Raw genomic sequence first — 24,181 nt, forward strand, 5'->3', positions numbered from 1 at the left:
ACCTCACAAAATTCCATTCTATTTAGCAATGACAGATACGATGTGAAAATGACTGATTTTAAAGGGAAAATAGTTTCCCACATGACAATTAAATTAATTTCTTACTGAAGTCTGAAGAATAAGCACTTCATGTGTAAGTGGAATAATTTCTTTTCATGGTTTTCCTTGCCTCAAGAGTACTTGTCTTTGGAAACTCATGACCAACTACTAATGGTCATTCAGCAATCATATCAGAGAAACTGTTATTCTTATGAGACCTTTAGGGCAAGCACAGTCTAAGAAGCACCAGCAAACAGAAACCAAATGCAAAGCCTTTTTTCTTCCCAAATTTAAATAAAAGTTCATTTTCACAATGAAGATGGAAGCAAGCAATGACCACAGAGCTTTATCACTGTGCAGAACTGCCACCTACAATGCATGTAACATATTGCCCAAATCACATACTTAGATACACATAATACCACGCTAACAGCAATAGCTGTAATTTAGACAGGGCCTAAACAGAGCAGCCTAGATAGGATGCTTTATTGATAATACATATACATCAGTGTCTTTAAAAATAATACATCTTGTAATAAATTCAACTTCACCTATCAGCAGGAATATAAAACCAAAGAAAGCCTGGAAAAAACCATACTGGAACACAGTATTCAACAGCTTTAATTACCCACAACTCTTCTGGGAACAACTTTCTGTATGAATGAGTAACATACATTTGCTGCATCTTCAGAAGGGAAAAACTTTGAAGAGAGATTACATTTTCCCCAGCAGGATATATACCGTTATGGAAACATTTGCTACTTTACAACAGTACTTTTAAAGTAAATGAAATAGCTCTACAGAAGATAGGGCCACTGCAGTGGAGCCAGAAAACCAGATTTAATGTAACTGTGGAAACGTAACAGCTTTAAAATTTCTACCAGCGTGCTTAACTGCAACTTACACAAAATGCATGTAAGGCGATTCTGGGTAAAGCTGTTACTTAAGAAGACTGTGTAAATATTGAGTTATCTGAATGCCCTGACTTACCCTATCCCCTTCCTGATTATTCCACTCAGAAAAGAGGATGTTCAGTCAAAACAGTCAGCAAGTTTGAATGCATACAGACAGCTGTATTATAACATTTTATTTCTAAAGCAGTCAGACACTGATGCCTCTTGTGAGCTACATTCCCATTCACGTGCATACGCTTTGGAAAGTTACTTCCTTTTAATTCCCATCTGTTAATGAAAAAATACTTTCTTTTCCCAGCAACTTTTATTAACCTTGACCTTTATAACAAAACACCTTTCCCTGCTACCCATTTTTTGCAGCAGTTCAAGTCAAGCAGTTCATAGTGGTTTCACCCTGCACTGGATATTCTTTCTTGTTTTAATCAATAAAGAAAACAAGTAGCACCTTCACTGTTAAGCTCACAGTAATGTCATCTTCCAGGATCAAAAAGTATTCAGAGACAGGTCTCCATCCACCCCCAGTTCCAGAGCAGCTACTGCATAAGGAGCTTACAGAGTCACTTCCCTGGCAGCATTTAGCTCTTGCCTCCCATTTTGAGTGTACAGACCATTGCCATTTCCATCTGAACACAAGGCTTTAGAGGACCACCAGCTGGCTCTGTATTTATTTCCTCCACTGCTTCCACTGAGCAATGTGGATGCTCTCCATAACCGGCTTAGCAAGTATCATAGCTAAATTCTAACTGGTATTTCTGCTCTGTGGGATGTTAAATAGCCACTGGGCTGAGGGAGGCTCTTCCTTTTAAAAAAAAAAAAAAAAAAAGGCTTGTAGGGAGATTCAGGTTGGAAGAATTCATCTATAAGCAGCACATGGACAGACTTGCAACTGAAAAGTAGTTGTTTTTATTTTTCTAGATACCTCACTTCTTTAAGTGTTTATGAAATGCAAGCTTAAGGCTTACTTTATCTACAGTAAGGAAATTAATCTTCCATAACTTGTAGTCCAAGTGTTCCCTTTTGTGCATGTCTATCACTCAGAAAAGATACTGTGTATAAAAACCTATGGGTCCATAAACTCTGAACTGGTGCTGGCTAAGCTGTAAAACTAGCCTACTTCCCCTCCAGCCCAAATGCAGAAGGGGGTGAGTCAGCACCCAAAAACCAAGGCAAGTCTCCCCTCCAAGCTGTTTTTGGTATTACCAATTCACCCTCCTCTGTAGAAACTACCAGAACCCAAAACACATCTAAACAACAGTATTTAACAACTACTAATCATGTTTCATCAGCACAGGTACCTGCAGAGTAGAAAAGTTCTCTCTAAAGAAGAGGTACAGGACACAGTACAAATCACCACAGTGCACTCAGCCACCAAGGATCCAGGAACTAACGAAGTGGCCCAACTTCACTTTCCATAGGAACAGCATTCCTTCCCCTCCCTGCTGCTTTCCCCAGCCAGAGCTCATATAGGGGTAAGATAGTATTAAGGGTCCTACATATCATAAAAAACAATCTTTTCTTTGACCAGCCCAGGTGCTTTGGGTGTTCCTGCTATATCCTATAATGCTCAAAAACAGGCAACTGCTCTAACAGCAAAGTGTGGTACTTTGAGGTGGCAGAAGAAAACACCAGTGGTATTAAAGCTAAGTGAAGATCAGATGGCTGCACACAGAACATGAAAAGACTGAAGATCATTGTTATGAAGTACAAAGAACCATAGATAGTATCACCTCTAGGTCACAGGACTAAGCAAGAATTCACTTACACACATTCTGGAATGAGTCAGATTTTCAGGTACTTTAGTTGATAAAAAGTTCTTTCCACTTCCCATTTTAAGTAAATTGTGTCACAAACAGTACTCTTATAACAGCTGTTAGCCATTCCCAGGTAGGGTTGCATTTTAGTAACTGATGAAGAGGCATGCATATAGGCTTCAGTTCATAGTACGATTTAGGGTACCTGTTTGATGAGTCCCAAGTAGAAAAATCACAGACCAAAAAGCTAATTCATCTGTACACAGTGGAATTTAAGTGTTTATTTAAAAAGTGAACTTTTGGGCACATTGCAATTTTAAAAAAAGGAAAAAATACAAAGAAGATTAACCAGTCAAAAGCCAGCAATATTACAAGCTGTTTACATACTGACATTTACATTAATTTAAAATAAGTGGCATGTCACCAACATGTAAAACATACTTCAGAAGTTAAAAAAAAAGAATCAAGTTGACTTTTGAAGGATACAAGTCTACCACATGTGTGAACATGGGTTTGGTCATTCAGTTTAGAACCCCTCTTGCACTGAAATGTTCAGCCTTCAGATTATACAAGTGGATAGCTAGCAGCTGTTGCTATTCCACAGTGGTTCTTCCTGTCCTTGGCCATGTAGATATATCCTTTGTCACCCCACTTCTCACCCCAGCTGAAAACAGAAGGAAAGGGTTTGTTTTTGTATTCAGAAGAGACTTAATTATCCCCTCATAAGTGTCTGAATTGAAAACTGCTGCCGCCTTCCACATTTGTGGAGAAAAAACAAGATAGCTGCAACCCAACTAATGCGCTTTCCAGCAATTAAATGCAAGTTACAGGAAAGGCACCCCAAGCTCACAAAAATAAAGGCTGCAGCCATCCTCTCCCTAGATGAAGATCTTCATGTGCAATCCTGGATTGTTCAGACACTGGTCCCAGCCAACTTCAAGGGAAGGCCAGGACTGCAAGCAGCATTTGAGGCCCCAGTTATGCTGAGAGTGCGAGACAAGCTCATGTGATGTGCCCTTTGGTATTTATTGTTTTCCCTCTAATACAGGAGACAACTCCACCTTTAAAAGTTCAAGTGTTACCCTACTTCACACAAGTGAGCAGCAGTCTGCTTCCAAAAAAAAAACATTACACCCCCCACAACCTGGTTTCCTTCTGCTCTGCTCTACCACTTTAAGATCTACTAGCTCCATGGGCTGTCCCAGTACTGAGGATCCTTGAGTTAACTGAAGGAGCAGAAGAATTAACTTGCTGCTTTGGGCCTACGTTATTAGGCTGCCAGCAGCACGAGTTGGGTTTAGCTTCTGCCATACAATATGAGAACAGTCACCAGATTTTCCACATGCAGATTTTAACTACTGGTGTCTCCCCCTGCCCCACTACAAGTGACAAACTACCTTTCCTTCTCCCCTACCCCCAAAGGGTACAAAGGCACCAAGAGAGATCTTACCTGTTCTTAACAATCCAGTATTTTTTCCCATCTACGTCTTCCCCCTCAAAGCCATAACCTACAACCAGAACACCATGGTCCAGGTCTTCACTGCTGCAGTCTGGTTCATAGTAGATACCTGCACAGGTGTAAATTCACATGTGAACAAGCTCATCTGCAGTAAACCCTTCTCCCTCAGTAGAAGCTTGCTGTATTTCAAATTACATGCTGCACAGCCTCTTGAGAGTCAGAGAAACAAGTCCTAAGTGTATCACAGCAGAAACTGAGGAACAAGTACACACATACGCAAGAGAACTACAGTGTGCAGAACCTGAACTAGAATTAAAGGGACTCCTGATTATGTCCTATGTCAGGATCGATCATAGTTGGTTTTTTTTTTACCTATTAAACTGAAGGGTAATTTATACCAAACACTCAAAAAAAAGTTCTTTGCATGCAAGTTGTTAACAAAACCCCACCTGACTGATAGAATTGGAATGAAGAGTGGCCTGCATCAATAGCAACAGACACTGGACCCACAGCTGCTACTGCTTTCATGAGAGCTCTTTCATGTCCTTGAGGGATGTCAACAAAGCCAGTGTCATTAGCAGCATTGTACTCTGCCTTGTAGCGACAGTCTTCATCATCCTAAATAAAGAAAGCCCTAGTTATTACACAGCTCTCCACATAACACACAGGTGAGCACAGGAACTACCAGACATTGTGACCTTGCTGCCTTGTAAACAAGGGACTGAAGAGGATCCAATCACTTCAGCAGTGCTTTGAAAACACTGCAGAGGAAAAACACAGAAGTTGCTTCTGAGCTTCTCAAAGGTACAGAAAAAACAAAGGAGAGCAGGGCTCAAAAGGAAAGCTTTACTCGGATGCAAAGTACCATTACATCCTGGAACCCTCCCTTCTTTGGTGGGCAGGACAAATGTCTTTTCAGGGAGGAAAGAAGCCCAGAATGCATTAATGGGCAATGGAAGAAAGCCAAGTATTCATTTATTATAAAGCAATCCAAAAACTGGACGTTGAGCAAGCACTTAAAATCCAGAATTTTAGACTGTCATGTTAGAAAAACTGTACAGAATGTTTTAGAAATTAGTAATTTGCATATGACCTTACATAGAGCGTTTACGTATTTTATGCTGTTTCTTCACATTATCCTTCTTACAATGAAGCCTGAATTGTCGGTGCCACAGGCATTTACATCAGGAGAGGCCTAGTTCGCAAGTTAGGCCATGTGAAACAAAGAGACTAAAGCAAGCACATCCCTCCCTTACTTGTGTGGTAAAATTAGTACTTAAATTGCCTCCCCACAACTACAGCAACAAGGAGTACACCTCAATTGCTTACTTTTTGTACTCAGCAAGTTAGGCAGTTCCTATAACCAAACGGAACCTTTGCAAGAGTCAAGATTAGGAAAAAATTGAGATTACAGGGATGCTGGTGAAGAGGAACCCAAATCCAAAGGCTTCTATGTTGCTCACAACAAACAGCATTGCTATTGCACATTCTGTCAACACAGCATTAAGCTGCAAGGAAAGATACTCTATAGCAAGTGGAACTCCAAATGGTAAAAAGCCCAAACCATGGGCTCTCAAGTGATACCACCACTGCTCTTTTTTCCTTTCATGTCTGTTTAATTTTTGGTAGAACATTAGGGGTATTTTAAGGGTCTGCCCATTGTCTACATTATGGACGTTTAGTCCAGCACTGCCAACAATCATTGTTAAAAAATAAACCATACTAGCTGCAAGAATTACCCAGTCTATGGGTAGCAACTCCACAATAGCTCAGTCACAGGAAGCTGAATTGCACCTCTACAACTAAGTAGCACTGTTGACAAGGGCTGGGTCCTGATTTGGTGTGTCAACCAAGATAAGGCACAACATCCGATAGGACAGCAGCAATGAGGGGGAGGAATAAAAATATTTGCTCTAGTCCTTTCAACTGGTCTGGTAAGATTTTGAACTCAAAGACCAGTGAAGCATGTGATTCCCACTAGGGCTAGCAGTCATTCTAGTTTTCCTGAGAAAGATGCAACAGGAAGAACAGATGTACCAATGACTACTCAGACATTTTCCTTTCTAGGTACAAGTTTCCCAACATAGTTTGTCCACACAAAAGACGTGGCAACTGCAATATGAGTTCAGCTATTACACTTACCTTTGCAGTGTACGGGTACGATTCCTCTGAATCAATTCCACCATTATCCTGCACATACTGGAAAGCCTGGTCCATGAGACCACCATTGCAGCCTTGATTCCCTTCAGGGCGAGAGCAGTCCACCAGATTTTGTTCACTCAGCGAAACAAGTTTGCCAGTTTTTTTGAAGTGCTGTCCTTCAAGAGCTCCCGTTGTGCTGAAAGCCCAGCAAGAGCCACACTGACCCTGAAGCAAGAAATGAAATCACAAGTTACAAATCCAGACAGATTAGGCAATTATAGTTCCTTACCGCTGATCTAAACATGAAAAACACAAAAGCCACAAGACAAACTTCAGTTTCACACTCCTAGCATGTACAAGTGAAGATGTAACAGACTTTTCAGTTCTTAGACATTTAGTACAGAACTCCTCAAAAATACTAAAGGGGTACAGCAGTTTTATCAAAATGGCACTTCATTCAGTAAGCTGCACTGGGCTTCATTAAATAAATACACAGTAGTTTTCCTTCTGTGGAAGCAGAGGTAGCATTCAGGAAGCTGGATCCGTAACTGGTTAAAAATCCACCATCAGAGAATACCTGGTCTTTAACTGGAGTTACATATCCCTTCTCTCTCCAGTCTACTGATCGTGGTACTTCCAGGAAGCTGGGCTCAAGAAAATGGGATCCTCTGTACTTCCTTTCTGACTTCTTGTGGGCATAGCCATTCATCAGCTGTCTGAACTCCTCAGTTGTCTGAAGAAAATTCAAGACATGCAGTCACCATCTATTACACACTTCTGTTTAGCACTGTGTTTCATACTTCTATACATACCATGTCACCAAACTGATTCATTCCCAACTTGTAGCTATGTCTTCCTAATGAGTGATCCAGATTATGGAGCTCAATCATTTTCAGATTCTTCTCCCACACCACTCTCCTCCAGCTTTCCTCTCTCTGAGGGGCCAGAAAACAACATGCGTCAAGGAGGCAGTTCAGACAAAGTTCACTCGCACGCTAATGTGCTTTGTTATGTCATGTATACTCAGGCAAACGTAGACTACTTGAATGGAAAGTCTGAACACTGTTTAAGAGATGGTCTTTTTGCCACCCTTTTAACAAAAACAAATGAGTACAGTACAGTTGAGTCGATACACAAACACAAGAAAGAGACATAGGAAGAGAGGGATTATCCTCCCCAAACGCAGAGCACAGCCAGCGTTAAAACAAAGCAGACATGACTCAGCTGGCAGGGCCCAGCTGAGCGCATATCCCCGGGCGCTCACCTCATGGTAGTCCTTGTTATGCCACGACTTCCACAGCTTCCAGTGACCGTCCAGATCGGAGTCTGCTCTCGGAGCACCGAAGGCCAGTCCCAAGCAGAGGCTGAGGGCGGTCAGGCACAGATTCATGCTGGCAGATCTGCCCGGAACGGAGAGACAGCGGTCAGAGAGAGGTAGGCAGGCCAGTCGCCCTTTGCTTCAAAGCCCACTGGACGGAGGGGGAGGCCCGGTCCGAAACGAGCCTGTTGGCCGACACACAACGTGTCCCCACACTCCGTAAGCCGATCACAGGGGAGAAAACCAAACCGCACACCCCAAACGAAGCCGTCCGGGACACAGAGCAGGGAGACTGGCCGCCTCCACCCCCACCGAGCCTTTCCCGAAGGCCTCATGAACTGATTCGGCCCCTGCCCGCCCCCCTCCAGGGAGCGGAGCCCTCTGCCGCCACTGTAAACAAGCTCGGGCGGCGGGGCCAGGACGCCGGGCGGGTGGCCGGCAGCCTCCCAGGGAAGCGCCCAGAATGGCGGCTCCTTGCCGGCGGCAGCCGCCCCGCCGCACAACAAGGGCAGAGCCCCGACCGGCCAACCGGTCCGGTCCGCCTCGCAGGCCCCGGCCCGCCTAGCCTCGCCCACCTCAACCGTTCCCCGTCGCGATGATCCCGGCGGCGCTCGGCTGCCGCGGCCCTTCTTATAGCCGCCGCTGCCATGCCCGCCCCGCCGCGCCGATTGGCGGCCGCACCGGGCCTCGCCCCGCCGGGCAGCGCCGCGCCTGCCGCCAGGGCCGGGGCTCCGCGGCCCAGGGGCTGCGCCGGGGCTGGAGGCCGCACCGGGGCTGCCCACCCCCAGCGCGTCGTCGACCCCCTCTCCGGGCTGGCCCCTCCCGGGGCTGCCCGTTGTCATGCGAGGGGGGTCGGCCCCGCCGCCAGGCGATCAAGCAGGCGCAGCCCCCGTGGCCGGAGCTCCTGAAGACGATGTGGGGCCGCCCTGAGGGCATCCCGCACGGCGGACGCCGTTACGTCGGGCAGTGTTTGTCTACATACTTGTAACGAGTGCCGGCAGGCTGGAGATAGTGGCAGCACGCGAAGGCAGCTGGAATTTAACCTAGGGAGACTTCAAAGCTGACAACTGGCAGATGAAAGAAAAAATCGAGAAAAACAAAAATGGTGAGGTGTTTGTAGTGGCAGACCCTGCGCCGTCCCCGTGTTTCCGCCGATGGCTCTTGCTCAGGTGAGGTCGGCGAGGTGGCTCCCTATGCTGTGCCGGGGGTCCCCGGCCGTGGGCCTCGGCACCCCATGCCCGCTCAGGGGGCGTCAGGCCATGCTGCACCCCGCTCCTGCCCGGGAGAGCTCCTGCCACCAAAGCTGCGCTATACAGGGTCTGAGAAACACCACGGGTCAGGCTACTCCCCCGATACTGGCGGTGGACAGGTGTGAGGGAGCATCTCCCACTAAGCAGGGTCCCAGTGGCATGGTAGTCACACTGACACGAGAAGCGTTTCCAGAAAAGTCCTTTTTATTCCCCCATAATTTAATATCTGAAAGCTGCTTTTTCCTGCCTCGGGACCCAAGCCTTATAAGAGTCAGGTGTTTAGCCACCAGTGTGGCTAAGGTTTGTATGCATAGCATCCAGTAACATCTGCTGGAAAACACTGTGACACCAAGAGTTGCGGCACAGGTGAGATGTTAAAAGGTTTGCACATGGACTTGGTCTGCATCTAAACAGGAGTAGGCAGACTTTAATTTTTAACAGGAACTCGTCTCCAGTAGTAGAATTAACTGCATGAGCTATTCGAGATTCCCCCTTAAACTCTTGTAAAGCCAGCATTGCTGCTGGCTTTAGCTTGCAAACTTGAAAGCATTTATTTAGAGTAAAAATCAGGGTTTGTAGACTTGCACAATATCAAAAAGGAAGAAATCATATGATACATGCTTCTCCCTTTTTTGATGTCTTAAGACACACAGTGTGTCGTTAAAACATTTTTCCTTACCCAGATTATGCCAGGAGCAATCTTTGGCCCAAGGAATCACCAGAGAGCCAAATACATAGAATTTGGAGGGGTTGTCTTATATTTTCAAACTAGTGTAGTGATTCCACAAAAAATGTGTAGGTACACCCAACAGTATTGCTCCTTGATTAGTAAGTAATCATAAGCAAGCTTTGTAAAACCTCTGAGAAAAGATATTTTAAAGATGAACTACTAAATAAAGTGAGAGCTTTCATATGAACATTTAGGACTGATCTGTCAGGATGCTTCATACATATGCAGCCATGCCACTTTGAGCAGGAATGTAAAACATGGAATGGACTTCTTCAAAATAGGACAACAGCAAATGCACACTGGATGAATTACAAATTTTAGGAATTGCGTGCCCATCATTTTAATATTTACTTGCTTTGCAAAGCTGTGTTACCAAATTTCTAGCGGTCTTTGTGGCTGAAATGTCTGGAAGTTCTTATTCTGCCTTCTTAGACAGCTAGTGGCTGACTGACTATACAGACATCACGGAAACATCTTCTGAAAGGAAGAAAAAGTGTGTGACATATGCTGCAACAAACACCAGTGTTTGCTTGCACAAATTCGAATAATTAGTAGTGTGTGTAGCTTTGAAAAATTAAGCTAGATATCCTTGTGCTTTCTGTTCAACCATATATATTTCCAGTTGTCAAACAACAGTTTCAAGACCAGCCTCTTCTAAGGAAAATTACCCATTTCCTTATTTGTAAAGGAAAATGAAAATGCACGCACTAAGACTATGCGTTTGTATCTTTCCAGCATGAAACTTTTTATTACCTAACCAGTTCAAATGTATATACCTCAGGAGACTCAGATTAACTTCATATAGTTTGACTAACTCATAGTTAGGGTTTTTGGTGGGTTTTTTTACTGAGTTGTGCAGGATTTGAAAAGTTTTTACTTAACAGCCTTTTGCTGATATATTCTATGCACTGGGACTTCTCCTATTTAGGTTAGCTTTGTTTCTGCAATTGCATCTGATACCGTCTGAGCATTGACAGGCCACAGTGAAGTTCTCAATGAGCTATGAACACGGACTTTTCTAAAAGGGCAAGATCTTTAGCTGGCATGGAGGAGGCAAGTTAAAATTACAAAAGGTCTTGCACCATAAATCACATGTCCACTGCTCTGTAATGCACCCTGAAATGTACGAAGACAAACCTATGCTTTTCCAGAGGGTATGAGGTCCTGTCTCTTTGGGGAAGTTACATATAGTCAGCTAGCATGTGATACTCACACACACACAGACACACACACAGACACACACACGCGCCAGATACCATTTTTACTATGAAGGTAAATTCAATCTGAAAGTTTATTTAATTACCATACATTGGGAAAACTAAACTGAGAACTTGCTGAAATTCTTGAAGGAGACAGGAATACTTTCACCTTCAGCACATTGACTTCAGCTTGCATTGAGTCATAACTGTTGTGTGGACATATCAGTTTCCCGGGTATTTTGGGAAGGTAGCCTGGGAAGCCAGGTGCAGAAACATAAGCATAGGCAAGGGAAATTGGCACAGCAACAGCTAAGGTCAGAACATGGTCATCGTAAGAGTATCATTTAGAAACCTGTGATAGGAAGCTGACCTAGGACTACCTCCAGCTTGTGGACAAACATTTCTTCTCTGAGAGTTGTATTATATTGTTATCAATGTGAAGACTGCTGTTCATGCTGCAGAGACTGTTCAGGACTTCATCTAAAGGAAAAATGCCATACAGCACAGCTACTATAAACCCTCTGTCCTAGCACTGCTCCTACAGTTTCTGATGTGTTCACGTGCCAAACTCCAAGCCCAGCATGGTGGTGGTCTGCTGAAGTGAACAGAACGTCAGTGCCACCAGATAGAGGTAGTAAGTGGGCAGATACTGCTAGAAATAATTTTCCATCAAGCTGTGCAACCCTGTGACACTCTGCTGCCACACCAGCCACACCAGTCTCTGCTCTGTTGCAAACATCTTTGTGTGTACTAGCAACAACCTGCAGGTCATGTCTGCAAAGCACTCCTTCCAGGTTAGCAGAGAGAGAGGTGAAATCAAGAGCTCCTTCAGTTCCTCCGCTTAAAAGCTCAACTGAAGCCATGACAGGCGGTCCAGAGACCTGGATAGCCACACTAACCACAGCAGTCACAGTCCTTTCTGCAATAACCTAAAGATCAAAACTTTGAAGGAAAAAGATCTTTGTCTATTAATTTGAATCTCTCCTTTTTGGAAGATAATTTTCCAAATTGCTTCAAAAAAGGGGAACTCTATATATGCAAAACTCCAACTATTATGCCAAAGGCGTATCACTCTTCTAAGATGCATGTTTTAATAACTGGTCATGTTTCCATTGTGGCAGCAAAAAGTTGCCAACCACCCTGTAGCTATCTGGCCCTACAATCTGTTGGATGACAGAGGCCATGCATTTCTCAGCAGTACCAGGAATTTGCATAGTGGTGTGTTGCCTCTGCAGTTGCAGAGGTGAACTCAGCATTGATCTCAAGGAAGCATCTCATCAACGTGAAACTCAGCTGCCACTGCACATCCCTGGTGTGCAGCACAATTCCTCCCCTCTGGAACCACTTTACTTATTTGAATCCAGGATTTCTGAAACTTGTTTTGTACTTTTAAATCATTTTTCTTCTTTGTTCCGCTGGTACATATGTGCAAAGGAAACAGACAACCTGTATCTGCCAGAAAAAGACCCAGAAATCAGAAAAGCAAAGCTCCCTTGTAATGGTAGTTCACCTGCAAAGCTACAGCAGGCTGGCAATGTATCAAAAACATCTGTGCAATTTAAACAGAGTAAGCTGTGTCACACTTAACTGTAACAAGAGTGTGTGCACAACCAGATCCCGAAGACCAGCTATCTCAAGGTAACTCTGCCATGATCCTTACAGAAGTTAAAACAAATAGTTTGTTTGGGTGCCATTTATCCAAACAGCAAAGGAAGTACATTTTATTTAGGCAAACATTGATTTTTGCATTACCATGAAGATAAAATTCAGGATCTTTATTCCTGGAGTTAAAAAAACCAAACCAAAACAAAAACCTGAACTAGCTTCCTTAAAAAGCTGTGACTGTGAACATGTTTATTTATACCAGGTTAAAGTCCTCTGGCTTAAATCTGGTTTCTATTATTTTACCTTACTACACCATGACTTGAGAATGGACTTCTACAGCAGCATGGTCTTAGTCAAGGTCTTTCTTTAAGTGTTATCTACCCTCAGATGCAAATTACTGTATTTCATAGCAACCTTTCACTGACCAACTTTTCTTAAATGCTACCCAAAAAACCTGCCAAAATTTTCCAGTCAGATATGTACTTCTGTTCAGGCAAACATTGATCCGGTTTAGAAAAGTACATGTATACTGCCGAGAGCACTGTGTCGATTTTGCATGCCAGAGTCTGGTTTATGCATAAGAAATGCCAGAGTCTTATTTCTGTTTAGGAAAACAAAAAAAACCCTATTCATTTTCTCTTCAGAAAAAAAAAAAAAGTTTTATTCTTTTATGGTAAAGATGCTTCTTACAGGAAAAAAAACCAAAAAACCAAAAAACCCAGTAGATTTCCAAAACCAGAGTGACTGTTTCAGAAAGCTAGGAGGATATGAGAACACAATTATAGAATGGATATTCCTATGCTATCTTAAGAAATTCTACTCACTTTAATACTTACTTTTATTTATAGTGCCATTTTCAGAAAAGTTTTAGGAACTGCAGATACTTTTTACCAAACTTGATTTGAACATGGCTGGTAAAAAGGCTACCAAAAAGTGCGAGCAGTTTCTCTTCTTCCTTGCAGCTCTGTGAAAAGTAACCAGCCTTCCTATCTGACCAGGGCATTCCTCACCAAGATCTGAGGTGACTGGAGTTTATATTGTCCCTCTGGCATTAACAGTGTTCATAAGGACCCACTTAAGAATCTTTGTTTTGGATTCTCCTTAGTAAAAAAATCAGATTTAAACTGTGCTTCAGCTGGAGGACCCATAATGAAGTCAATTGCATCGTTATTAGGTTAGAAAATGAAGCAGCATCTGCTTCAAGGGAACATACATAGGGTTCTGTGAGTTTTCTGAAGACTTGGGAGATGTCTGGGGATCAGTGACACAGCCCTTCTGAAACACCTCTTTGTTTTCAGCAGTCTTGTGATCTCCCAGAACCATTATTTCCTCACCCAAGTGCCAGATAAGAAACTGCATTCCAGCTTCTCTGCTGGCCCACAAGGCAAAGGCGACTTGGTTTACATCTCAATGTCTTACCTGGTCACAGGAATTGGGGAATGATGCAAGGGATTGCTTGCCTTGCAAGAAAAACCAGGTGGGGGTCCTAGTATCGCTACTACTTCAGGGTTAGCATTTCCCAAAAGCAATATTATTTTCCTGTGAGGTTTTCTGATTAAGTTATTTTATATGTGTGGAAAAAAAAGAGTTGTTTTGGTTTATTTTTTATTTTACCTTGTGTCTTTATAGAGAGGCTAAATACTGAGTCATAGTTGTAAGTCAGCTCTGAACATAGTGTAACTTAAACATGTACTTAAAATTTCAAACCTCAATTTGATTGGATTGATTCCTCATTCTTTATTCAGTGTCTCCTACAGATTTCTGATGGATAGTAATTTTTGAGTTTTGGGAGATTTGTGTTTTAACAGCTAACCTGGGGAAATAGTGGGAGGATGTGAGGATGTATCATATTAAATTGCTGATGTAGAAGTTCACAAAGATAGAATAGATTGTATTGATGTTTCTCCAAAATTTAAAGGACATTGGTGTTTTTTCCCTCATACTATTTTAATATTTTTTCATATTCATATCATAAAAGTATTTTTCAATTTTTACACAAAACTAGTTACTATTTCCTGACTCTCTTAATTTAAGAGTATATTGTAACAAGTTGGAAATTGCAAATCCTGTCAGTATTTTAAAGTTCCTCTAACCAAGACCAATTTTTCACTCCCCATCTCTACTGTGGAGATCTCAGTGATGGCATTTTAACAGAATTCAAATAAGGGTTTGGGGAGTATTTAATATACTATTTAATATTTGAAATTACATTTGATTTAAACAAACGATCCAACATTTCTGTTTTGAAACGGAAGCAGTAATAAAGTTCAGAAAAGTATAAATCTTTAAGTGCTTGAGTGCAGTGTTTGTGCTTCTGCAAACTGTTGTAAACAGCATGAAAGAAAAATCTGTTTGTCTGTCTCGTGTTGTTCTTGGAGCAGTGGTGTCTAAAGTGCAAGCTGACATGCTGGAAAGCATTTCCCATGATAAGGTTAGAGACTGTGAGTGATGTGAGGAATTATTTTTAAACTTAAAAGTTACAGGCTGGGCTTCATTAACAGATCATGTGAGGGAAGGTTAAACAAAAGCTGCTTGCAGAAGAGGAGAGAGGCAACTGAAACAGCCAGATGCTGGTTTAAAAATTGTTTTCCTGAAAATCAGGTAAGAGGAAAAAGAGACCACCAGTGCATCTGTTTTTTGGGTGAGAGCAGTGGTGACTCACAACTGCTGTTACTCCTGCTTCACAAACGGGAAGATTGAGGCAAAAAGAAGCAGTACCATGCTGTTGTGGCCACTGAAATCAAATTAATGATCTGTGGATAGATCACTCTATGCTCTTCAATACAGAGTTTAGTCATGGTAAATCATAATGTATCTTTTTTCTCTCTTCTGCTAATCAAAATAAGGGTTAGCTTGTTTTGGGAATGCAAACAGATGTGATATAAATCCGTGCAATACATATTGTCTTGCCTGTCTCTGAAAGCCAGTTGACACACACTCAGCCCGTCGATCACCAGGATGCTGGTAACTGTTTTCAGATTTACATAATAATTTCAAATTTTTTAATAACTCTTTAATCACTGTGGCAGACACACACTACACAAGGTCTTTTATAGGACCTTTCTGGCCACAAAGGACCTGCCTGATTGGAATCTTCTCACTATCCACAGACCAGAGTTTCTTGTGATGTCTCCCTCTTTGATCACCCTCAACCTGTGGATCATTCTAAACGTACACCCCGAAGCTTCAGGACAGTACAGCAGAAGGAAAAGGACTTCACTGGTTCTTCATGGGGCACTGAAAGTAAGTGTGCGCAAGGGGCATTCATCTGTATGCGAGATGAAGCAGGTTTAGTTAGTGGCCAGCATGAAACAAGACATTTTAGGAAATTGTTTCACACTGCAGTGTCTTGATGACTCCATGACAAGGCCATGCATAGTGCAGCAGCCGCAGAGCTCAGAGCTGAGCACTACTTCTCTGACTTGTGGCATGAGTGGCTGTAGGTTTATGCAATTTCCTCTTGCTCCATATGGGAACATTCACAGGGATTTCACTAGGCTTGCAGAAGAGCACAGTGAGTGACTGACACAACATTCATATGATCACTTCTCATCCCCATCACCAGAGTCTTCCTCTGCTCTAAGGTAGGTGATCTTTTGGTGTCTGATCATACAGTGCTAGAAAAGTGGGATGGCATGGGGTGATCGCTGTGGTGCCTATGGTAGCATACATCTGTGCTGGAGTGTGGCCCAGCTGCCTAATATGTGGGCCTGCTCAAGTGCAAGCCTCACCATTCACTTGTCAGCATCCTTTACTTGCAGATTCCTCCCTCCCTGAGCAGTATTGCTGGAAGTCAGAAACTTGGGTTATCAGCCAAGTAAGCTATTTACACACTGGCTTGCAACCAATTCGTTACCTACAATACTGATGATTTCATGCAAAAATTTGACCTTTGTCCATCGCTGGAAAGGTGGTGATGAAAACCGTTTGCCCAGGGGCTGTCCCGATGCTGGGTTGCCTTCTGCTCCCCTGCCCCCTGGTAGCGGTCCCAAGGGCCTTCCATTAGCATGAAGGGCAGACAGCTGAGCACACACTGCAATCCAAACACAGCACTGGCTGTTTCCTCTCTCTCAGTTAACTTTTTTTAAAGGATTTTGTGTTTGACTAAACAAATAATTGTTCAAAACACAGGCCGTGTTTAAGGGAGAACAGTTGGAGCTCCTTTCACAACTTTCCTTACTTGGCAAAGGCTGGGGCAGTCAAGCTGGGGGGCCACAGGAGCCACTGATGTGTCCCTCTGTGCCATAGGAATTAGTTTGTCTGGGTGAATGCAGGTTGCTCGAGCTATCATCTCTGCTGACAGAGGCTTTCCTTGCTCCAGGTTTCAGTGCAAATTTACACAGGCCATCAGTCCTGACACTCAGATCTAAAATTAGGGACATTCACACTCTGTCTACAAAAGGTTAATCCCCAAATACTTCAATGGAGACAGACAGAAAGGAAGGAAGGAAGGAAGAAACGTACAAAAGATTCAACACATTGGCAGTCTAGAGTTTACCTATAGTATCTTGTTTTGTGACTATTTTGAGAATACGTACAGTGATAAATACAAACGTAAATGCTAAATAATACTTTCCTTTTTTTTTTTTTTTTTTTTTCCTAGCAAAAAGAGTATTTTTGGAATTGATTTTGGTTTGGGTTTTTTTTTTTTTTTTTTGCAATACCAATAACTGTTTCATGAAATAACATATCCGTAACTTACATACGACATCCTACATATTGCTTCATGTATTGTTCCATGGCTGAATTGCTACTGTCCTAAACTATTCACAGAATGTATATGAAAATGCCTAGAAAGAGGAGTGCACTATTAGTGGAAAAAAATGCTTTAGTGATGTTCTGATTTTGGTTTCTATGGTCATATAAATTAGAATGCTCCTTCATAATAGTATTAAAAATTTATCCCCTTGAAACAGTAGGTGAAACTAAAACTACACAATTCTCTAATAAATACTGGATTAGACTTGGCTGAGCTGACTAGAAAGATTTCTATTTCCACATAGAAAACTGCTTCCCCCTCTTCTTTACTTCTCACTGAAAGACAAGCTAAACACAAGTGGTAAAATCCAGCTGAGACTAGTCTATACTTCTTTCAGTATTTGGCTACATATTTGAAAACTACATATAAAACATTGCCCATTGCCCAGTATTCAAATCTGCAGTTGGCTAGTTTGTCTGAAGTGGGCTGAAAACATTAAATCAACTTCTAAAGAACTATCAAAGGCTAGTAGGTACAGATTTTCTTTAAAAATAGTTTAGAAAATTCAGACTCAGATAACTGGCTGGCTTTCCATGTTTGCTTTTAAACAGCAATGGCTATGCTCATGTTTTTAAATGATACCAGAATTGCTAGAACTGATAGGTCCGTATGTTTCATCTCTGGCCGTAATGTGCCCTTTTCACCCAGATTTGGGGAGAATCTTGTGCCTTACAGATGATCCCGTACACCGAGGTTGTTTGCTCCTCCTGTGGTAACCTCAGCAAGGTAGAAGTCCACTTCCTCAGATGTGGGCCCCTCTGCCACCAGTGATCTGTCTCTTAACCTTTCCTCATGTGACAAAGGTTGCATGCTGATGGCTCCACATGCCGAGTGAAAATAAAGACAAACAAAGGACAGAGTGGCCAGAAGTGACTGATAGTTGGCTTAAGTAGAATACATGGGATTTCTTAATATTTTCCCTGTCTTTTTTTCTTCCACCCATCAGGTCAGTTCATAGTCCTTTATAGTACTCTTTTATGCCTCAACTTCTTTAAAGCAAAAAAGAGCAAAAATAAGCTCTTCCTCCCTCCTGCCCCCAACCTTTATCAGCAAGACCATTCATTCTGTAAAATCTAGTTTCATTAAGTGTCAGCCTTACCACATCACTATCCTTTGAGAGGAGCAGAGGGCAGCAGCCACCCTTGATGCTGTGTTAATGCACATTGTATGTTTTTGGCCAAATCTTGATTGAAGATAAGCAGAATAAAATAAAAAGGAGATAATAAGATCCCTCACTGTAATAGTATCAGTACTAAATGTAATGCTTTGCATTGACTGAATGCCTTCCTCTTCCATGAAGATTACCTAAGTATGCTTGTTAATTGAGTTCTGTGAGGAGTGGGGTATCAATCCTGAAAATAATTTGGGTCTGGTGTATTTATAAAATCTCTTATAGAGCTGTCAGGACTATTTCCTACATATTTTCCTAGCTAAAGCCTGGCTGCAGAGACAAATTCCTCGAGCTGACAAATTAACATACGTGTCACTGTAGAGTTGCCTAAACTTTAGGGGTAGATGTTGATTTTTCTATTTTTTTCTTTTCTTTGAATAAGGCCCAGAACCATTTGCTTCATTCAAAACACTGGAAATACCACAAGAATTCATCAGCTGGGTTTGTAATTCATCAGCTCAGATATAATTCTGCATCCTGCATCCACTACAAGCCTGGAGGAGAAAACAACAGACTCTAAACATCACAGTCCAGTGAGGTCTTGGCTGAGTTGTTGCAGCTGTCCTCCTCAAGCAGAGGAATTGAGGAGGATGCTGGTTACTTGTTCTAACATACTACAGCAAAGGTAAATTCACAGAAACCCAGCTGCAGTGTGCAGTGTTGTTTTTTCTGATAAGACTGCAGATAGTGGGGCTGTGGGTGGCTGTTTATGAATGCTAAGTAGGTGAGATACCTCATAAGAGAACAGCTTTATCCTCGAGTCCCTGGACAACCTTCTCCTCACCTTTGGTTATGTACTTGCAATTGTGTACCTGCGTAATTCACTTGCATGCTGTCTGTTGTTTTCCTCTGTGTTTCCGTTCTGTTCCTTCCTCTCACTGGTTCTGGGAACAGCCAGGGTTACTTCACATTCCTCAAATACCTCTTTGAAGTTACTAACCAGAGTGTTTTTTCTCACTAAATTGCTGAGTGTGCCACAGAGGCTTCTTCTAAATAGTGAGTGCAAGCTGAAACGCAGCACAACTTATTTTTTCCATTTTCCTGTTTTGTAAAGACAAGAAAATACTCAAGTTTCATGTGCATGATAGCTAAGCACACAGCACCTTATCCTGCATCCTTATGTAGGCTGAGCTCAAAATCGGCAGTAAGAGTTTTGGTAGGTAGACAATGCAGAATAAATGGTGAGATTCATGCTTGCCCTGCCCCTGCTCCCTTGGTCAGACCATCCATCAATACCTTATGGTTTTTTTTTTCCCTAAGAATATGAGACTTAGGGCATCACATCATCCATATGTCTGTTTCCCTCCTCCTGTATCTTTTGAGCAGTTGGCCACCATAAATCAGGTGTGAAAGGGAGAAGAACTCTCCAACTTGCTTGGAAGGCAGGAGATAAGAAAAGCAGAGCTTCTGCTGGGTGAAATCCAGGCAGACCACAGCTGCCACAAAAGAGTGCTCTGCAGCTGGTGGTGCACCCCTGTTTGAGCATGTATGGCTCCAGACTATCTGTGGCACAGCTCTCTCTTGCTCAGTGGGGATGGGAAGAGATACAGAGAGGAAAGGAGCAACAGGAGACAAAATAGAGATCCAACAATGCTGAGAATTCACCAGTTCTTCCCTCCCACCGCCTTCTTCCGTCATCCATGTCGCCCAGCTGTCTCCACAACTGGTTCTCTCATTTACTTGCAGAAGAGCCTATAGCTACCTCTGTGTCACTACTGAAGACAGACAGATTCTTGAAACAATGAATTGTAGCCATGTGCTGCTTTTGTAAAGAAACTGAAGTGTGTTGAAGCAAAAGGACAGTGCAGTATCCTTGTCTAGGAAGATCAAGCTTTTGCACTGCAAGAAGGCAGACTGCAGACGAAGGAGGAAACAAAGGCAGGATGAGTTCTGCTTTTCCATTGGACTGTTTTTGATTATGTGAAGTCTTCTTGTGTAAGAGAAATTACTGAAAAGATTAAACACTTGCAACTGCCAAGTATGATGTGACAATGTACCTCTCATCAGTAGCAGAAACCAAAAATGATAATAAACATCAATTTTTCTAACCAAACATCTTAGAAAAGCCATGAGACTGAAAGGATGAGCCCTGAAGCTCAACATTTTGCATGAGGAATCAATTATTTAATATGAATTTAAAAAATAGAACACTTCCCCATTTCTATAGATGCCAGTTCTGAAACACTTGGCAGGAACCTCCAGCCAGCCCAGTTCTGAAGACAGTGAAAGACCATGTCCTGTAATATTATCCGTGATTTCATATAATTCTGTGAATTCACTCACATGAATAAACTACATGCACTCTTTTGAATGTTTGCAGGGCCAAGCCCTAAGCACCTAAACTGTCTACTTCAGTGGGATGGGAGAATTAATTCTTTTTGCTCAGGGAATAACTGATAATACTTTTTTATACATTTTAAATGCACTGCCTCAGGTGTTTTTTAGCACTGTAGCACTAAATTTCATGAAGACCCTAAAATAAAAAATAATTATACAGCACACATATGCAGTCTTACTGAAGAAAGTGTGTTTTGAAGAGCAATTTAAGATGGTATTTCAGAGGAACAAATGGAGAGGAACCTGACATTTTTGTTGGACAAACACCTAACTTGAGAAACTAGCAACTTTCTAAGAGTTGTGTGAGCAAATTGTATGCTATGGAGGCCAAGTGGAACTGGTGAGAAGACATTTTCTCCCCACCCCAAAGCTGTTGTGAAGCTCGTGCAGCACTTTTTGCAGGTGTTAACTCTCTGCAATGCAGATCATTAGTGTTTTGCTCCAACCTGTACAAAGTTATATAACATCCAGTGTTCAGCGAGTCCAAACGGAGTGCTTGAATATGGTGTTGATGGTGGTGGTGTTGCTGTTTGTGCACAATGCATTTCATGCTAGAGGGATGCCTCATTCTTTTCCAGACCCTCCTGGTTTTCTTCCCTTAGAGGTTATTTGCACTCATGTGGGAAGGAGAAGGCTCTGAGCAACATGAACTGAGCATTTTCTTCAGGTAGAGTTAATGAAGCAACGCCACTCACAGATGAGATTAGCAGTCATTCATATTACATGTACATGGAAACTGGCAGGGTGAGAGCAGAAGATCAGAACTCCTGTTTTACATTGGCCTTGTTACAGGCTTTTTTTTTTTCATTTGTCTTTCAGCCTTGCTTTATATACTTTCTTGTCCTACAGCTTCTGTAGTTTTCTTTAGTCACTTGAAAAACATGATTTATTCTGAGATTCCTCAGGCTGGAATAGATGTGTATGTTTGGTATTTTTCCCTCTCTGTGACTAAAAAAGCCATCCCCTGTGTGGTAAACATCCCTGCAAACTCTTGCTTTCCTTCTTCTCAAGTTGTTTTCCCATGACAGAAAAGCCCAACTTTGTATTACATGGAGAGAGTAACTGACAGGACAGCATGAGGCAGAAAATGGTGTGGAGGACAGCCTCCTCTATGTGGCCGCCTTCAGTATGAAGCCTGAACAGAACAGGGTAAATTCACACCCACTTACATGAATGGATGCAGCACCCAGAGCACTGGACAAAGAATCGCATTATGCTTTCCCTTTGAAAGACAAGACAACTCCCAGACTCTTTCTGCTGCTGCAGAAGTAGCATGAGCCTAGATTCCCATCCAGCCAAGCATTTACAGAGATGTTTAAGTGTGTTGAGCAGGGGCCCTGCTAGCATAGTGACTTCAAACACGTATGTCCACACATGACTTACTTGGCTAGCAGCTATAGCAATTAAACAAGTTTTGCCAGTAGCTTGGGTTGCCACAGTCTTTTACCCATTAAATAGGTCACAACATTGTTTTTTTGATTTGTGCTCGTTTACCTAATTCTTAACCCTGGCTGACAGACAGCCTGAAGGCACGATGTTGCAAAGGGGGCAGTGGGATGGCTATAGGTCCTCTGATGGAAAATGTGTCTCTTCTGTTCAGGCACAGAACTACCCCTTCAATGTCCTCTGTACCTCCGCCAGCATCCCACAGTGAAGGGAGTAGATGGGGTCAGGGCATGTTGTGCTCTGCGGTTTGGTGATTGTGCAATGGAGCGTCCCCAGGCAGAAACTTAAACCAGTGCAGCAGTGCATTAGAGTGTCTCCCTGCACCAGACACCTCCCCTTAATTTTACAGAATGCATCGCATACGGGTTGTTCAGGAAATCGCATGTAATAGATATGTGGTTATGTTGCAAAAAACCCTGACTCTGTGAAATCACCACATTTGTTTATCTTACAGAATGGTCAGATGAGAGACCCCTCACCTCCTTTCACAGGTGAATTGAACAGATGGTGCCTCCAAGGGTGACAGGGGGCAAAATGAGACCTCCCAACATCAAATGTGCTGACAGAAATCAAGGAAGGATTGTAAAACAGCCAAACAAAGGAGGAATGTTGCAATGGTCATTTTGAAATAAACCTGTTTGTGACAACCAGTGACTGTGGTGATATTTACGCTATGATTCATACTGAAGTGCAGCACCTGCAGTTTTAGTCTGGATTACTTTTAGGATAGAAGCAGCAGCAAACACTGTTCTATTATAATATTTGACAATGAGAAAGCAAACATCAATGCTGCTCTTGGCTCTAGGACTACATTAACTTAGAGTAGGGCTTGTGTCAGAGGTGGCTGGAGCATCTCTCCACTGCAAGGTGCAGTTTGCTTGTAATTGACTCACAACAAACAGGGGTTCACACAGTTGCATCTCTCTCTGTATTCACTTGCATTTTTTTTCTCTTTTATGTGGTAATTGCATTGACAACCCTTAGCTGGCATGTATCATACCACAATAGGGCTCTTCAGGGATGCCCTCAGAAAGTCCCTTACGCCATCTCCCGCTCCTCCTTGATGACAAGTCTGAACTTTCTTATCTGTGTCTATGCTAGGTTGTCGGCGACAGCGTCTGCCTCTGTGTCTGTAGACTCCAGGCACCTACAGGCAGCTTCCTTACAGACATGCATGTTATTCTCTCAGCACCACTGATAAGCAAAATGCTATAGCCAGGAAGAGGTGAGAGAGTCACTGCTGTGTATGCCTGGTTGTTGATGCTGTCAGAAGGCAGCTTGGGTATCTTTTAGAAATTCACCACATTCCAGTGGGCACCTGTGGGAGCCACACACTGTAATACTGGAAAGACAGATCTTTTAGGGGAATCAAAAAGTCAGCCTCCTGTTTCTTTACAGAAATACAGCACAGAGGCTTCAGAATACAGGTCTGCACTCCCACTCCTGCTTAAGACTATTGCTAAATACCCACTTAGTGAAAATGCCTGGCTTACTGCCTAATTTACCAGGGAAAAATGAGATCAGGAAAGGAAACGTCTGCAGATTATTTCCTCCAAGAAGATATTTTGCTTCCACAGTTCAGTCCTCAAGGATATTCAGTATTTTTTGCTACAAGTGCTTAAAATACTTGAAAGTGCAATGAAAAATCTTCACACAAGCTGGTTGGATGACTCCTCTGCTTCACACTACACATGTTCTTTTGTTGTTTTTCCCCTGTACTCAACCACTGGAGCTAGTTTTGAACAGTTAAAAAAAACCCACAAACACTTAAAGGAAAAAAATAAAAGGAAAAAAGCATTTATTCAAATAGACAAATGCCTATCCAAAAGCCTGAAAGAACTGCTTCCGGGAAAAATGTCCTTGCTGATATTTTGCCATTCTCACCAGTCTTTAATTCTTCACTTAAAGGAATTTTTGTTTAATTTCCATTTCAGACAAGGAAGATGACTTTCTATCTTCTAAGCCAATACAAATGTATCTCAGATCCTAGCCAGTACATTTTGTTTTTACTGCTGGAAAGGTAAAAGTTGTATCTCTGCACTTTGGAAGCAGGTGTGTGAA

At 42.5% G+C, this 24,181-nt stretch overlaps 1 protein-coding gene and 1 long non-coding RNA gene across 2 annotated transcripts; one reads left to right on the forward strand and one right to left on the reverse strand.

The window, feature by feature from the left end:
- Window positions 1-2,963: 2,963 nt before the first annotated feature.
- Window positions 2,964-8,324, reverse strand: CTSL (cathepsin L). Its single transcript, XM_074931923.1, has 8 exons — window positions 8,199-8,324; window positions 7,570-7,705; window positions 7,118-7,240; window positions 6,883-7,038; window positions 6,306-6,530; window positions 4,613-4,781; window positions 4,155-4,272; window positions 2,964-3,368 (listed from the first exon to the last, which is right to left on the reverse strand). The coding sequence occupies exons 1-8, from the start codon at window positions 8,270-8,272 to the stop codon at window positions 3,269-3,271; spliced, it is 1,101 nt and encodes a 366-aa protein (XP_074788024.1). The 5' UTR covers window positions 8,273-8,324; the 3' UTR covers window positions 2,964-3,268.
- Window positions 8,325-14,891: 6,567 nt separating this feature from the next.
- On the forward strand, window positions 14,892-22,766 carry LOC141973511 (uncharacterized). Its single transcript, XR_012635539.1, has 4 exons — window positions 14,892-15,008; window positions 15,518-15,650; window positions 18,720-18,962; window positions 22,575-22,766. It is a non-coding gene; the product is annotated as an uncharacterized LOC141973511 (long non-coding RNA).
- Window positions 22,767-24,181: the final 1,415 nt, after the last annotated feature.

This window comes from Athene noctua, chromosome Z, assembly GCF_965140245.1.
Source record: "Athene noctua chromosome Z, bAthNoc1.hap1.1, whole genome shotgun sequence".
NCBI lineage: Eukaryota > Metazoa > Chordata > Aves > Strigiformes > Strigidae > Athene > Athene noctua.